Consider the following 15,689-nt stretch of genomic DNA (forward strand, 5'->3'; position numbering starts at 1 on the left):
GTGACGGGGCACCTGCCTCCCGCTGCGGGGCCTGCTGGGCGCGTTACACACAACCTCAGGCAAGGCTCACGCCAATCCCACAAGACAGCTGGGGACCCCATTTTACTGAAGGCAAAACCGAGGTGTAACAAAGCCCATTAACCCACCCGCGTTCCTGCAGCAGCAGAGGCAGTGCCATTTGCACCTGACTGGGGCCTCGGTGGTTTCTCGAAGCTGCATGCCCCAGCCTGGGACACCACCCTCCCAAGCCCCCAGAGATGCACAGGAAGAGGGTGACTTGCCTCCAGGGGAAGGTAGGTGTGTTTCTGCTCCTGTCCGACTTGTAAACATGGGAGGTGGGGGTAGCGCAGAACCAACTTGTGCCTGTCCTTGAAGTACTGGGCCACCGTGCACTCCACCGTCTGCCCGCTCTCCTGCTGCAGCGGGAATCTGAGGAGCAAAGGGGCTATTCAGGCCGAGGTCATCCCGGAGCCCCTTCCCCTGCGCTGCTTTTCATTTGCGTTTGCTTTTTAGGGTGACGTGTGAGGAGCAAACATTCAGAGCACTTCCGGGAGTGAAAACCATGTCACGTGCTTTGGGTTATCTGGAATGTTCCTGAGCCCCTAAATTCTCATTTTGTTTCTGGAGTTGGGAAACAAAAAACACCTACATGCGTCATTACTCATAAATTATCCACAACGTCGCAGTGTGTGTAAAGGAGTCAGGACGAATGGACATGACCAGAAAGGTCTGTGCGTCTTCCAGCAGACCGTGGTGACCCTGGAAGCCGTTTACATGCCACGCGCTCCTGGTGCCCAGAAGGCCTGAAGCCCCCAGGACAGGAAGAGGAAAGCAGGCCAGGCTGGTTCCAGCAGCCAGGGCCTCTGCATGGTGACGGCAGGAGACGCCTGGGTGCAGCATGGGTGAGTGAGGGGGAGGCCCACAGGCACAGGAAGGGTTGGCCTCTGTGTGGGGATGAGGGCACAGGGGCTGCTAGTGCAGGGCAAAGGGCCACATGGCTCAGTTTCTGCTGCACCAACCCCTTCCCTCCATCCAGACTGCCCGGCCATCTGCGGCCTCTGCCAGGTCAGGGCCAGGCCACAGGCCCTCTCGTCCTCCTGCTCCCTGAGGCACCGGCATCTTGGTACCTCCAGTACCTGGCAACAGGCCTGGCACTTTTCATGGAATGATCCATGAAATAAACGAACCCTACTGGCCTGGGAGACATTAACTGGGGCATAGGGGCCAAATCTATCACCTCCTCCCACAAAGGAACACCAGTACAACCCAAGACAGAGGCACACTCTCACCCCCACTCCGGCCTGCGTACCAAACCGTGCTCTTACCGTAATGACGGGACACAAGGACTGGCCCAGGGAAGGGGGCGTGGGTCAGGGCCACCACCTTCAGCACTAAGGATGGGACAACGAATGCAAAAGACCCTTCTCTCCTCTGTGAGGCTCAGGAAGGAAGAGGGAGAGAGAGCCTGGGCCGGCCCTCCCAGCACCTAGGTGGAATTTCATGATCTGAGTTTATTTTCTTAGGTGAAGTTTGGAATCTACTGAGCCATGTAAGGGACAATTTTGGGATTGAAAAACAGCATGAAATGGTCCTTTCTGGAGAATGGGCACAGAATCATGGCTCCAGAGTGTACCCATCGGAGTGACAGTGGGGGCCCCAGCCAAGAGAGTCTGAAAGGAAGGGCGTGTTACGTTTGGTGACTGGCGGGCCGCCGGGTCACGTTGCAGACGCGGTACTTCCTCTTCATCTGCCCACAGTGCGTTATCTCCACCTTTAGACCTGGGGACACAGAACACAGGCATTGGCATCTGGGCTGTCCCGACCTGAGTGCAAGCGCCACTTCCCGAGAATCAGTTTTCAGAGGAATGTGGCTGCGGACCCAAGTTATGGGGGGCTGCAGGGCTCCCCTAGGGAGGGTGACCCACAGGTCACCCCCAGGCCACCCCAGCTGGGTCCATCTCACCTACAAGAGTACTACGTGGTGGAGGGGAGGCTCAGCTTAAAGCATGGGGTGCCCACCCTCGTGCTGTTCTGCACCCCCCATGGGTCATCATGATAACACGGGGTACTGTGGACGGCCCTGCAAATGGCCTTCCAAAAGGACAGGTTCAGCGGGCAGGGGTTGTGGAGCCAGGGGTGGGCCCCCATTCTGTTGCTGATGGGCAGAAGGACCCCAGGTAAGTCCCTGACCCCCCCAATCTGGAGTTTCTTGGAGTAGAAAGCAGGCTGACCGGGTACAGACGCCTGCCGGGCTGTGTAAGGATTAAATGAAGACAAAAGTAAATGCATCCTAGGTTCCAGCATTATGAAATGCTGATCACAGCCACGCTGCTGCTTCTAGTCCTGACATCATGACTCAGACGTGACTGACTCCCCAACCTCATGCTCACCCCATGGGGTTGTATTTATTTAGGAAACCCCCACTCCTGCTCTGGGAAATGGGTCTAACTCATCTCCATGCTACTTCATCTGATGGCTAAATTCTGCCACCCCCACCTCCCTAAATGTGCACAAGAACCAGAACTGCAAAATGCGGTCCCAGAGGCGGACTGGGAAGGGACCCCCAGCCCTCAGCCAGGTGTGCACAGTTCATTACCTTTAATTTCTTTGGTAAACTTTACCCTTTGGGAATCTGTCAGAGGTTTTTGTTGTTCTTCAATACTTTTAAAATCCAAAACTTCACAAACAAACTCGATTACTGGCTGTGCCTTGTAAAACGCTGTTGCCGACACTGTAGGCGAGAAAAGAGGCAAAGGCCTAAGCGTGACCGTGGGGCTGCTGGATGGGCCCATGGTCCTGGAGGGGCCTCACAGGCCAGGCCAGCCATGGTGGGGACACCCGGCCTGGGTTCTCATTCCCTACCGAGGCCAGCCCCGGGCCCAGACACAGGCAGGCCAGCAGTGACAAGCCCAGGCCCTAGCTGCTGACCCTCCCTCTGGTCAGGGTGACAGAAAGGAGCTGGCTGATTTTAAAGACTAAGTCACCCTCTGAGAATGAAGCCAGCGTTGTAGGATTTTCTGGTTACCGTCTGGGGTAGATATTTCTGAAATTCACCATTTCCTTTTATGTAATTCTTTTTCAATAAATGTATAACTGAGCAAGATCAAATTCTCATTCCTTTCTAGAGCTTTTCATAATAATCAGCTCCCAAATGAGAAGACAGATCCTTTTCGCTGGGCTTCACTCTCGTCTTTTTCACAGAGAGGGCAACGGATGTCCTGTACAGAGCAGCGACTAAGCCTCCCAAGACAGGGACAGGCCACACCCAGGCTACAGTCAAACCCAGACCTACAGGAGGCCAGCAGGAAGGAAGCCCCAGATCCTCAGGCCCGCCTCAGCCCCTGACCACAGCCTCTGAGGGTGCGACCTCCTCGTGGCTTCACGCTGGCCTGAGAGCCATTGCCCTAACCCACCCAACGCTGCAGGTGAGACCAGCCAGGTGTCATGCAGCAGCGCCGGCTCTGACAGAGGCCATGCGTGGAGCTGGCCACATGCCACCCCCCCACCGGGGTCCTGACCCCCCAGCCCATGCCCCACCCTGCCCTGCAGTGAAGACCCCAGGGCGCTGCTCACCATCAATATTCAGCATCATTTTCCAGAGAGAAGGCCGGACGGACTGATGGAAGCCAAACCACACTTCTCGGCCCCCGCCAAGAGGGTTGGAGCAGCCCTCGGACGCGGTGAAGAAGGAGCGGCCCACGGGGGTGTACCTGGAACCAAGAGACCCCACCCCACCTCCCGTCAGATGCGTCTTCCAGAAGGAACAGCCACCTCTGGGTAGGCTTCGTCTGCGCCCACCACACCCTCATCAGAGTCCCGTTTCCCCTCCTTTTAAATCCGCGTTTACCACACGGCACTCCAGCCTGTGTGCATGGCCTGCTGTGCGGGACGCTGTGACAGCAGCAGGCTGGGGGACCCATGGCCTCACTGTGGGACGGTGAAAGATGTTTAAACACACTGCACAGGTGGATCACAACCCCCCAGGACCTGGCATGTTTCTGGCCCAGGCTCCCTGTCCTGGCTTTGCCTCGCCTTACTGTCCTCACGGTCTACTCTTCACCTCTCAGGGCCTGTGTCCCCAAGCGCAGATGGAAGTGGGCACCTGCCAAATGCCAGCCCCAGCCAGGCCCAGCCCCCAGCCGTGGGGAGACGTGTCGCTTTTGGCCGGTGGCTGTCTACGCATGACCCAGCATCTGCCGGCTCCTTTAGTCATGGGCTCCCCAGCTAGGCTCCGAGGACCCAGAGCTGCCCGCCGTGGGCTCCCCCGTAGGAGGTGGAAGGGCCAGCGTGAGGGCTTCACAACCTCTTCCGGGCCTGCTAGGGATGCTGTGCTGACCCGGCTGGAGCTACTCGACTGAAGCAGACACATTCTCCAGCACAGCAGCCTCACCTGCTGCACGGGCACCGTGGGGTCTGGTGGCCCGGGAGGCACCGTCACTAATGATTCTGAAGGGAAAACACGCTGTGAGCCTCGATGCTCCCTACTTGTGGGCTGCGCTGACCCAACCACCCACACCGCCCTTTCACTTTCCACTTGAGACGTGCTAATAATCCCGCCTCTACTGCTCTTCTTTTCCCAAAATGAAAATAGCAGTTTCCTCCCTGATTATAAAATTAATGTAAGTAACCCAAAGGAATTCAGAAAAGAACCACAGTCATTTCTGCAACTCTATTAAAAAGGTAGATGCCATTTTGGCAACCATTCTTCTAGACTGTTTCTCCACGTATCTACGACCTTCCTCCACCGATAGTTCAAAGCAGAGACAGATCACACGGGGGGAAGGTGTTCCTGCTGGGAGTGACAGCCTGTCTTGTATTTGGTCACCTCCTCTCATGACTGAAGACTGAGAACCCCATGGTCCCTTCTAAAAATCTTACACATGGCCTCAAAGCACCTTCTCTTCTATGAGGGAAGCCCCAACTCTCTCCTGGAATCTTAAAGCTTTGGTCAGTCCTGGGGTTTGTCACTGTGGGGTTTGTTTCGGTTTAGGCTTTGGTTCGAAAGAGATGAAACCTGAAAACTCAAATTGTTCCCAGGCACCAGTGTGAGGGCAGGTGTCCTGAGGGCTGACGTGCTGAGCTGGCCTTGCTCCTCCAACAGCAGGCCACTCAGGAAATTAGTGCAACCCTCTGCCCAGCAACTGGGCAGCTTGTGAGCCCTTAAACTGTTCTCGTACACCCTCTCCCAGCAATCGCAAGTGTGGCAATTTGTGGTAAAAGAGTCATCCTGAGAATAAGGACGTCCCCAACAGTCACAAAAAGCAGCAGTGACGGTCCCTGGAGTTGCAGACATGCGTGCAGCACGAAACTGGGAACACAGCATTACTCTCCTATCACGAGTCCAAAGGGCAAGAGAGGAGCAGAAAAGTGCTGGGCGCAGAGGGCTGCGTGGAACACGAAGGCACCAACGTGCACACAAATAGGGGGGCCACCGTTCCGGGCCAGGCCAAGAATGCTGGTGACTTATGTTTATATTAACACTGTTTCCACCTTAGCACCATCTGTGTTATCTTCATCACAGAAAACCCACGTGACCATTCCCACCCTGGCTCCGAGAATGAGCCGTTCCTCGGACAGATTTCAGACCCTGCGGGGGGCCCTCGGAGCCGCAGGGGATTCCCCTGCCCTTGGTCCCATGTGGCACCCTCACCTCATGGATGGCAAGTGCCTCATGACCACGTCCAGGGCCTGGATCGTCTCAAAAGGGACGCTGGGCAGCCGCCCTGAAAGTGCATCGTGTAACGCCTGCAAGCTCACGCAGGACACCCACTTGATGGACACCTTGAAGATGCGATCCTTGCCTTCTCCTGGCAGCGTGACCTCCAGCTCCACCTGCGAGGATCCAAGGCACACAAGGTCACTCCCTCCTGCGAAGCCCCAGGGAGGACGCAGCCTGGCAGTGGTTGGCTTCCAGACACTCCTGGGTGAGGAAGTCCCCGCCCAGGCCTCTAGCCAACCACCAGCCACATGTGCTATGGAGCACTTGAAATATGACCAAGGAACTGAATTTTAAACTTTACTCACTTACTTTTGATGAATTTAAATGTACAGAGCCACATGTGGCAGTGGCTGGTGTACTGACAGTGGTCGAAAACGTATCCTCTTGTTTCACCCCCAAACAATGAACTCACTACCTCTCTCCTCCCCAGTCTCTGAATCACCCCTTCCCTCACCTATGGGTTGCACCTAACGCCAGATCATGCTGCCATCACCTGCAAACCCCACTCTGCTACTCAGAACCCACAGTTAAATCGCAATCTGGCCCCCATACCTCCAAATATGTGGACACACATGAGCCCACTCAGGTGATGTGTGAAGCAACTTCGCTATTTGCTGATAATGCTTCCCAGTGTCTGAGGAACACCGATGTGACAGGTTATGGATGGTATATACATTATCCTCACATGCCCAATGACCCCAGCAAGGGAAAATTCATTCGCCACTTTTGTTGAGACAGGGTCTCACTGTGGCCCAGGCTGGAGTGCAGTGGTGCAATATTGGCTCACTTCGACCTTGACCTCTTAGGCTCAAGGGATCCTCTCACCTTGGCCTTCCAAGTAGCTGGAACTACAGGCACACGCCACCAAACTCAGCTAATTTTTTAATTTTTAATTTTGTAGAGATGGAGTTTCACCATGTTACCTGTGCTGGTCTTGAACTCCTGGGCTCAAGGGATCCTCCCACCTTGGCCTCTCAAAGTGCTGGGAGTACATGCGTGAGCCACTGTGCCTGGCCGACTCACCACTTTTTATACAGGAAACCACAGAAACCCAGAATCAAAAAAACAGCCCAAGGCCCTAAAGCCATGAAAGGGCAGAGATGGGATTTGGACCCCGAAGGCCTTCCCACTCCATGTGTGACGCCAGGGTCCCAGGTCTTCAACACCGGCCTCTCCTACCCTGCCCAGGGCCTGCTGCCTCTGCTCCATGCACCTGAGGTGCCCACCCTGATTCAGGACCACAAACCCCAGCTTGCCGGCATGCCCAGGCCCCATGCTGTTTGGTGGCACCAGGCACATTTGCTCACTGCCCACCATGCCCATGCCCGAATCCCATCTGCTCATCCTTATCGCCCAGGGCCTGGCCTCTTGCCACACCTTGTTTGAACCTCACGGAGCAACGAGCAGACTCTGCAGATGTCACCTGCACACCTGGGTCCCAGGTATACACCCTTTCCACCTGGGCCTGGGGTGGCTCTGGCAGATGCCCACGAGCACTCAGAGCACTGTCGTGCCCGACGGCCCCAAACTGGTCGTGCCCTGAGGACCATCTGCGAAAGATGAGGGCGGGGAAAAAGAAGCGAATCCTTCCAGCCAGATGGACTTCAAACATCGAATAGCAAGAAAAGCAGCAAGCCACAGAAGGGCGCCGCAGCACAATTCCTTCCGGACGCCACAGCCACACGCACAGGGGACGCAGCACAGCTGAGGAAACCAACAGAGGGAAGGACCAGCTTCACTCAACTCATCAGGACAGCAGAGGGGGTGGCGGTGGGGGGACGCAATCAAGGCTTGGCCCATGGGAGATTTCAGGGTGGGAGGAGGGAACAGCTGGGCCTGGGTGGGGGGTACAGGATGTGGTTTAATACCACTCTTTAAATATATGTACATAGCTGGCCCTTGCACAACACGGGTTGGAACTACGCAAGTGGAGTTATATATGGATTTCCTTCAGCCTCTGCTACCCCGAGACAGCGAGACCAAGCTCCTCCTTTCTCTCCTCAGCAATGAAGACAGAGGGGATCCTTTATAATAATCCACTTCCACTTAATGAAAAGTAGACATATTTTCTTTACCTTATGATTTCTTAAATAACTTTTCTCCAGCTTAAGAATGTAAGAATAAACTATATAGGGCCAGGCAGTAATCCCAGCACTTTGGGAGGCTGAGGCAGATGGATCACCTAAGGTCAGGAGTTCAAGACCAGCCTGGCCAATGTGGCAAAACCCCATCTCTACTAAAAATACAAAAACTAGCTGTAACCATATCATACACTGTGGAATAATATGCAGCCATAAAAAGGAACAAGATCAGCTGGGCGTGGTGGCTCACACCTATAATCCCAGCACTTTGGGAGGCCGAGGTGGGTGGATCACGAGGTCAGGAGTTCGAGACCACCCCGGCCCATAGTGAAACCTTGTCTTTACTAAAATTACAAAAAAACTAGCTGGGCATGGCGGCACGTGCCTATAATCCCAGCTACTTGGGAGGCTGGGGCAGGAGAATTGCTTAAACCCAAGAGGCAGAGGTTGCAGTGAGCCGAGATCATACCATACTCCAGCCTGGGCGACAAGAATTAAACTCTATCTCAAAAAAAACCAACAAAACAAAACAAAAGCCAGGCACAGTGGCTCACACCTGTAATCCCAGCACTTTGGGAGGCCGAGGTGGGGGGATCATGAGGTCAGGAGATCGAGACCATCCTGGCTAACATGGTGAAATCCCATCTCTACTAAAAATACAAAAAATTAGCCAGGCGTGGTGGTGGGCGCCTGTAGTCCCAGCTCCTCGGGAGGCTGAGGCAGGAGAATGGTGTGAACCCGGGAGGCGGAGCTTGCAGTGAGCCGAGATCGCGCCACTGCACTCCAGCCTGGGCGACAGAGCGAGACTTCGTCTCAAAAAAAAAAAAACCTAAAAACCAAAAACCAAAACACAAAAAAAATTAGCCAGGTGTGGTCATGGGCGCCTGTAATCCCAGCTACCTGGGAGGCTGACACAGGAGAATCATTTGAACCCAGGAGGTGAAGGTTGCAGTGAGCCAAGATAGCACCACTGCACTCCAGCCCTGGGCATCAGAGTGAGACTCTGTCTCAAAAAAAAAAAAAAAAAAAAAAAAGAAGAAGAATAAACTATATAATACATGTAACATATAAAATATGCGTTAATTTACAGTTTATGTTATTGGTAAGGCTTCTGGTCAACAATAGGCTATCAGTAGTAGTTTAAGTTTTGGGGGAGTCAAAAGTTATACCTAGCTAGGTGCAAGTGGTTCACGCCTATAATCCAGCTCTTTGGGTGGCTGAGGTGGGAGGATAGTTTGAGTCCAGGAGTTGGAGACCAGCCTAGGCAATATAGGGAGACCCCATCTCTGTGCTCCCAGCTACTCAGGAGGCTGAGATAGGAGGACTGCTTGAGCCCGGGGAAGTCAAGACTATAGTGACTGTGATTGTGCCACTGCTCTCCAGCCTGGACAACAGAGAAATTGTTTCAAAAAAAAAAACAAGGTTATGAATGAATTTTTGACTGTATGGGGAAACAGCACCTGATATGTTTGGCTATGTCCCCATCCAAATCTCAACTTGAATTGTATCTCCTAGAATTCCCACATGTTGTGGTAGGAACCCAGGAAGGTGACTGAATCATGGGGGCTGGTCTTTCCCATGCTATTCTTTTTTTTTCGAAAATGGAGTCTTGCTCTGTCGCCCAGGCTGGATTGCAGTGGATTGTCGAGATTGCAGTGGTGCAATCTCAGCTCACTGCAAGCTCCACCTCCCGGGTTCACACCATTCTCCTTCCTCAGCCTCCCAAGTAGCTGGGACTACAGGCGCCCGCCACCACGCCCGGCTAATTTTTTGTATTTTTCAGTAGAGCCGGAGTTTCACCGCATTAGCCAGGATGGTCTCGATCTCCTGACCTCATGACCCACCTGCCTCGGCCTCCCAAAGTGCTGGGATTACAGGCATGAGCCACTGCACCTGGCCTTTCCCGTGCTATTCTTGTGACAGTGATCCAATTGGTTTATCAGGGGTTTCTGCTTTTGCTTCTTCCTCATTCTTTCTTGCCGCCCGCCATGTAAGAAGTGCCTTTTGCCCTCTGCCATGACTGCAATGCTTCCCTAGCCACATGGAACTGTAAGTCCAATTAAACCTTTTTCTTTTGTAAATTGCCCAGTCTTGGGTATGTCTTTACCAGCAGCATGAAAATTGACTAATACAGCACCACTAACCTTTTTGTTGTTCAAAGGTCAACTGCATATATATTTCTTTTTCATTAGTGCTACTTCATAATAAAATTCTAAATAAGTCATACACAAGTAACAGTAACTGAAAATGCACATTTGGCATAACACTGGCAACATGGCAGGCATTCCTGCACTCACTGGTTCTCCCCTTTACTTTCTTTTTTTGCGGGGGAAGGAGTCCTGCACTGTTGGTTAAAGAAACAGATCTGGAGGGGCTGACTGAGGTGCCCCGGGCCATGCGGCAGGAAGCAGAGGGGTGAGTGCCCCCGTCAAACTGTCTGACTCCAGAAAGGGAGACAGAGTCTCTATGGGCCCAGGACCAGTGGCTTGGCTGGGCATGGGGGGACGATTCCAGTACGGACTGGCAGCTACCGGGTCCCAACAGGAGTAGCCGGTCGCTGAGAAGGGAGTGCCATTCCCCTTGTCCAGAAACAGCACACCCAGGTCACAGCGTGCAGGTGGAGTGAGCTTGGGAGTGGGACAGTGCGTGCATTTCCAGCTCACACACGCCCCGGCCAGGAGGTACTTTAGGCCCGAGCACATCTGCAGCAACAACACTCGGCGTCTGGCCTACAGAGCTGTGCCCTGGCACGGATCGGATACCTGTCAACGCCACCCTTCAAAAACCTCTGTAGTCAAAACCGAGGGGCAATTCCAAGGGGTCTATTTTCCCACGGCAAAATACACTCGAATTTGTAAATGTATTGCAGTCCAGCCTCCGCTTGGCCCACAGAGAAAGGACAGCAGAGTCACCCTGGGCTCTGTAACTGTCTGTCCATCCCGCGTCCACAGTGGCTGGCTGGTGCTCATGTGCGGCAGCTTAGGGCTGCATGGAGATTTTATGACGGCCGTCACGCCACGAGGGCAGGAGGCACACGGCTCTCCAAGGGACAGGCCCTGTGTGCGTCTGGGCTGCCAGCAGCAGGTGGTCCACACCCGAGACACTGCCGCCTCTGAACAACCCAAAGCACTCGGTCCCAGTGACACAACATCTGAAGGTCACTCCCAGCGCTGCTGCCTCCTGTGTTCTGACCTCAGGCAGATGGCTCCGTTGGCCTCCTGCACACAAGGGGACAAGCAGGTGGCCCCACCCACCTCACAGGGCACTGGTGCCAATGGTGTTGCAGCGCTACAATCTGGGAGTGGCCCAACTGCCTTTCTCTGAACATGGATAATAGAAAATGTCAGCCCAGGACTCGATCCAAGGCCTGGAGCACGGCGAGGCAGCTGTGACATCCAATCTCCCCAGACCAGCCAAACCCGCAGGCTGGCCTCCTTGTCCGGAAACCTCAGGGCGAGAGAAGTGTCATGGGGTGATTCCTGTTTTGGGTCGTCACACAACTCAGCAACAAAGGGAAAACAGCACTCTAAAGAACGCAAAGAGGCCAGCCCGGGGCTCACGCCTGTAATCCCAGTACCATGGGAGGCCGAGACGGGCTGGATAGCTTGAGCTCAGGAGTTGCAGATCAGCCTGGGCAATGTGGCAAAACTCTGTTTCTATAAAAAGAAAATTAGTGGCCGGGCACAGTGGCTCACACCTGTAATCCCAGCACTTTGGGAGGCCGAGGCAGGCGGATCACAAGGTCAGGAGTTCGAGACCAGCCTAACCAACATGGTGAAACCCCGTCTCTATTAAAAATACAAAAAAAAAAAAAAAAAAAAAAAGAAAATTAGCCGGGCATGGTGGCACATGCCTGTAGTCCCAGCTACTCAGAAGGCTGAGATAGGAGGCTCACTTGAGCCTGGGAGGTGGAGGTTACAGTGAGCTGACATTGTGCCACTGCACCCTAGCCTGGGTGACAGAGTGAGACCCTGTCTGAAAAAGAAAAAAAAAAAAAAAAAAAGAGAGAGCACAAAGAAACTGTGTATGAAGCCAGGGAAAAGGCACAGAGGCGCAGCTGCCTTTCAAAAGGCTGTTCCTGCACTAAGCTTGGCTATGGCCCTGGCTGAGCCCCACGGCCTCCCTGTCCACTGCCGCTCAGGAGGGAGTGAGGGAGGCACTGCAGGCGTGGCATGTCTGGCTGGCCACGAGGATCCCGACCTGGACGGGGCCTCCCTGGGGCGGCAGGAAGAGCGACCACACCCACTATGCCTGCCGAGCCCAGGCCGAGAGACAGCTGCCAGGCTGCGAGCCACATGCCCCTCCCAGAAGGGGCCGTGCAGTTCACATCTTGTTGAAATGTGCCAGGCGCTGAGGTCTAAAGGCATCCTGTGACTCTGCAGGGCAGCAGCTCTCGAAAGGCAGATCACTGACCCCCAAAAGACCTCAGCACCAAAACCAGTCCCACCCATCATGTCTGCAAAGTGTAGTGGGAATTCAAAGTCACCTGGCAGATGACAGAGCAGGTACAGGGAGTGGCTGCTCAGTTAGGGCTAGGCACCACCTCCTGACCAGCTTGTACTGGGGTGGGCTCGGGTCAAAGCACCTGGCTCGCTCGAGGGGACCCTTGGCCCTGAGAGGTAGCAGGTCAGCCCCAAAGATGCTTGCGCCAGGCCCAGGCTGAGCAGGCTCCCTGCCGCACACTGCCCAAGCGGAGCCCCCCATGGCTTCCTAGGCCTCTCCTCACCCCCCCCGCCTTCTCTCCCCAAGCCTTCAGGTGCAGAAGCTTCACTGCCTCGGGAGCCCTTGGCCTCCCTTGCTGCCAGACACCCCCATCCCAGGTCAGCTGGCAACAGCCAGGCACTCCCATGGCCACAGCATGGCTGAGCTGGGCAGACAGGCGGACAGGCAGGAGGGCCGAACTACCATCTCCTTCAACAGTGAACTCCATACGTGGCTGTCTTCTCCCACGGTATGCTGCTTCCAGGCAGGGTCTGCTATTGATCTGAGCTGTGGGTCTGCCCTAACTTCCTTCTGGGAAGGAGACACTGGTGCTGTCCACCACCACTCCTAGACCGTGTCAACCCAGACGTTCAATTCGATCATTCAGTGAGATGTGGGAATAAATTCTCAGGTTCATCTTCCACCAGCCAAATCCCTTCTAGGCCAATGCCACTTGTCTTTTGTTATTTAGGGAGTTTATAGTTGTCTCCCTATGTTCCTAAATGGTGCTCCTTCTGGCCACCTTTCTAAATTTTCTACTCAACTGAGCAGAGAAGCTCCAGGGAGCTGCAGACCTTCCACGGGTCCTGACAAGGGGAGGCATGGAGCTGGACCCAGAGCCAAAAAGAACAGACGACACAAATCATGCCTTCAAAGAAGAACCCAGGAGTTCAACCCAAAATGCCCATCAACTTGTATAGTTTCCTGTGTCTCCACCTCCAGTTCTGGGAGGTGAAGGAGTGAGGCTGGGTGGTCCCAGTGTCTCTCAGGCCTGGGAGAACTCGTCTCTCTTTCCACGCAGGGGCTGGGATGAAGGCAGGCAGGCTAACATTGCAGTAGGAGATTTAGGAGCTTCGTGTGTAAGGGCGATGTGACACGGACCCTCTGTGCAGAGGCCTGGGCCAGAGCAGCCAGAGTCCCCACAAGCCTCCAGGGTAATGGAGCACCAGAACGATTCCACTCTTACCACGAGTGAGGCACGAAAAAGTACTTCACAGAAAAAAGACAAAACCCAAAGACGACACTGGGACACAATGCGAGAAGATGGACGTGGGGACACCTCCTTACACAGGCTCTCACACAGAAGGTTAATTTCTGCACCCTGCAGAGATCCTACAGAACCCCCAAACCAGTGGGAGGAGCGTGGTCTGCAGCCGGGGAACCCCCATGCTAACCGAACACAGTGGCTTTGAGTAGGTTCTCTATGCTTTCTGGGACACGAGCTTTTCTTTTTTCCTTTTTTTTTTTGAGATGGAGTTTTGCCCTTGTTGCCCAAGGCTGGAGTGCAATGCTGTGACCCTGGCTCACTGCAACCTCTGCCTCTCGGGTTCGAGTGATTCTCATGCTTCAGCCTCCCAAGCAGCTGTGACTGCAGGCGTGTGCCACTATGCTTGGCTAATTTTTTTTGTATTTTTAGTAGAGACGGGATTTAGTCATGTTGGCCAGGCTGGTCTCGTACTCCTGGCCTCAAGTGATCCACCTGCCTGGCCTCCCAAATTACAGGGATTACAGGCATGAGCCACTGCACCTAGCCTTAAACAAAGAATTTTAAACCCTCGCTACTCGATGTGTGGCATGGGGCCAGCAGCACGGGCACTGGCCAGGGCCGGTGGGAGATGCACTACCCGGGGCCGTGGGGCACAGGCACCGGACAGGGATGTACATGCTCATTGAACTCTCACAAAGCCACTGGGAAGTAGCTTTTATTGCCATCTCTCCGTTTTATAGGTGAGGCAGTTGAGGCTTGGCCAATTGAGGTGCCCCAGGTCCCACCACAGGAAGGGTGGAGCCAGGCCTCACACCCATATCTAGTTTTACCCCAGAGTGTATGTGCAGTTAATTTCCACAATGACAGGTCTCAAATTTAAATATCAAATACCATATAGACTCCCTCAGCCCCTTTTCAGAAAAACTACCCTGATGCCCGCCTTGTGTGTAAATATAAATATGTACAGACAAAACTGTGTACAAACTCCTTATGCTTTTCTTTCTTATAAAACTTTAAGTGAAAACAAATGCAAATTAAGCACAGAACTTTAAAATGACTACATTTCAGTGCCACAGCACACTAGTTTGCAAGGGGTGATCATGCTTGACTGAGGTGCATTTGGTCTAGGACTCGCTCCTATTGGGAAAACCAATGTCTATCACCCTGGGCTGGCAGTGACAATGCACAGACCACTGTCCTCTCTTAGAACCATGAGATCGCTTTATGCAGAGCCCTATATTGTAACTCGGCCTCTGCTCGGTCACAGCACATTCTCCCCTCCTCAGAGCGCGATAACGTGGAGAAGCATCACTGGGCACTGAGATTGCTGGGCCCTGCTGACCATCCAGAAAGGCTGAAAGGAGCTTATTCATTTCAAGATTATCATCAAAATGAAAAACTAGCCACTCTGGAGGCTGAGGTGGGAGGATCGCTTGAGCCTGGGAATTGAAGGCTACAGCGAGCATGATTGCACCACTGCTTTCCAGCCTGGGCGACAGAGCCAGACCCTGTCTCAAAAGCAAAAGGAAGAAGACTGAACATCTGTAGAGGGAGCTGCTTGCAGGCCCCTTGCTCTCCCACTAAAACAGACATCCCTGACAGCAACTTGAGACCCTTTGCACACGGACCTGGCTTCCTTCTCAGGAACTCAGGGTTTAAAAAGCAAACTGTGTATGTTGCTCCCAGAGGGAATCAGCCTTTCATTCTCATAGTTGTTAAACTCCTGGTTTCTGATGTGTTTGCTTCTTAAAGTATGTGTAAAGATTATTTTTTATTTTTTATTTTTTTGAGACTGAGTCTCACTCTGTTACCCAGGCTGGGGTGCGGTGGCGCGATCTCAGCTCACCACAACCTTCGCCTCCTAGGTTCAAGAGATTTTCCTGCCTTAGTCTCCCGAGTAGTTGGGATTACAGGCGACTGGCTAATTTTTATATTTTTAGCAGAGACAGGGTTTCACCATACTGGCCAGGCTGGTCTCGAACTCCTGATCTTATGATCCTCCCACCTCGGCCTCCCAAAGTGCTGGGGTTACAGGCGTGAGCCACCGCGCCCGACCTGTAAAGATTATTTCTGAGCCGGGTTTCTGCTCTCCTTCTACTTACAAATAACACCCATATCACTCTGCAGCAGCACATTTGTTGAAAGATATTCTCAAGAAGTGACAACTTCTGGGCAGAAATTTTATTACTTTTTAAATAAA

General features: G+C 53.5%; 1 protein-coding gene across 4 annotated transcripts in view; it reads right to left on the bottom strand.

Moving 5' to 3' along the window:
* Positions 1-15,689, bottom strand: part of AGO2 (argonaute RISC catalytic component 2) — a 117,927-nt gene that overhangs the window by 36,825 nt on the left and 65,413 nt on the right. For all 4 annotated transcript variants that reach the window (XM_058443965.1, XM_058443963.1, XM_032760503.2 and 1 more), the window contains 5 exons: positions 5,651-5,832; positions 3,574-3,710; positions 2,597-2,731; positions 1,692-1,779; positions 282-429 (listed from right to left, as the gene is read on the bottom strand). In XM_058443965.1, the coding sequence (XP_058299948.1) occupies positions 282-429; positions 1,692-1,779; positions 2,597-2,731; positions 3,574-3,710; positions 5,651-5,832 (690 nt within the window). The remainder of the gene's footprint in view (positions 1-281; positions 430-1,691; positions 1,780-2,596; positions 2,732-3,573; positions 3,711-5,650; positions 5,833-15,689) is intronic.

The sequence above is a fragment of the Hylobates moloch genome, unplaced genomic scaffold (genome assembly GCF_009828535.3).
Source record: "Hylobates moloch isolate HMO894 unplaced genomic scaffold, HMol_V3 SCAFFOLD_9, whole genome shotgun sequence".
Classification (NCBI taxonomy): Eukaryota; Metazoa; Chordata; class Mammalia; order Primates; family Hylobatidae; genus Hylobates; species Hylobates moloch.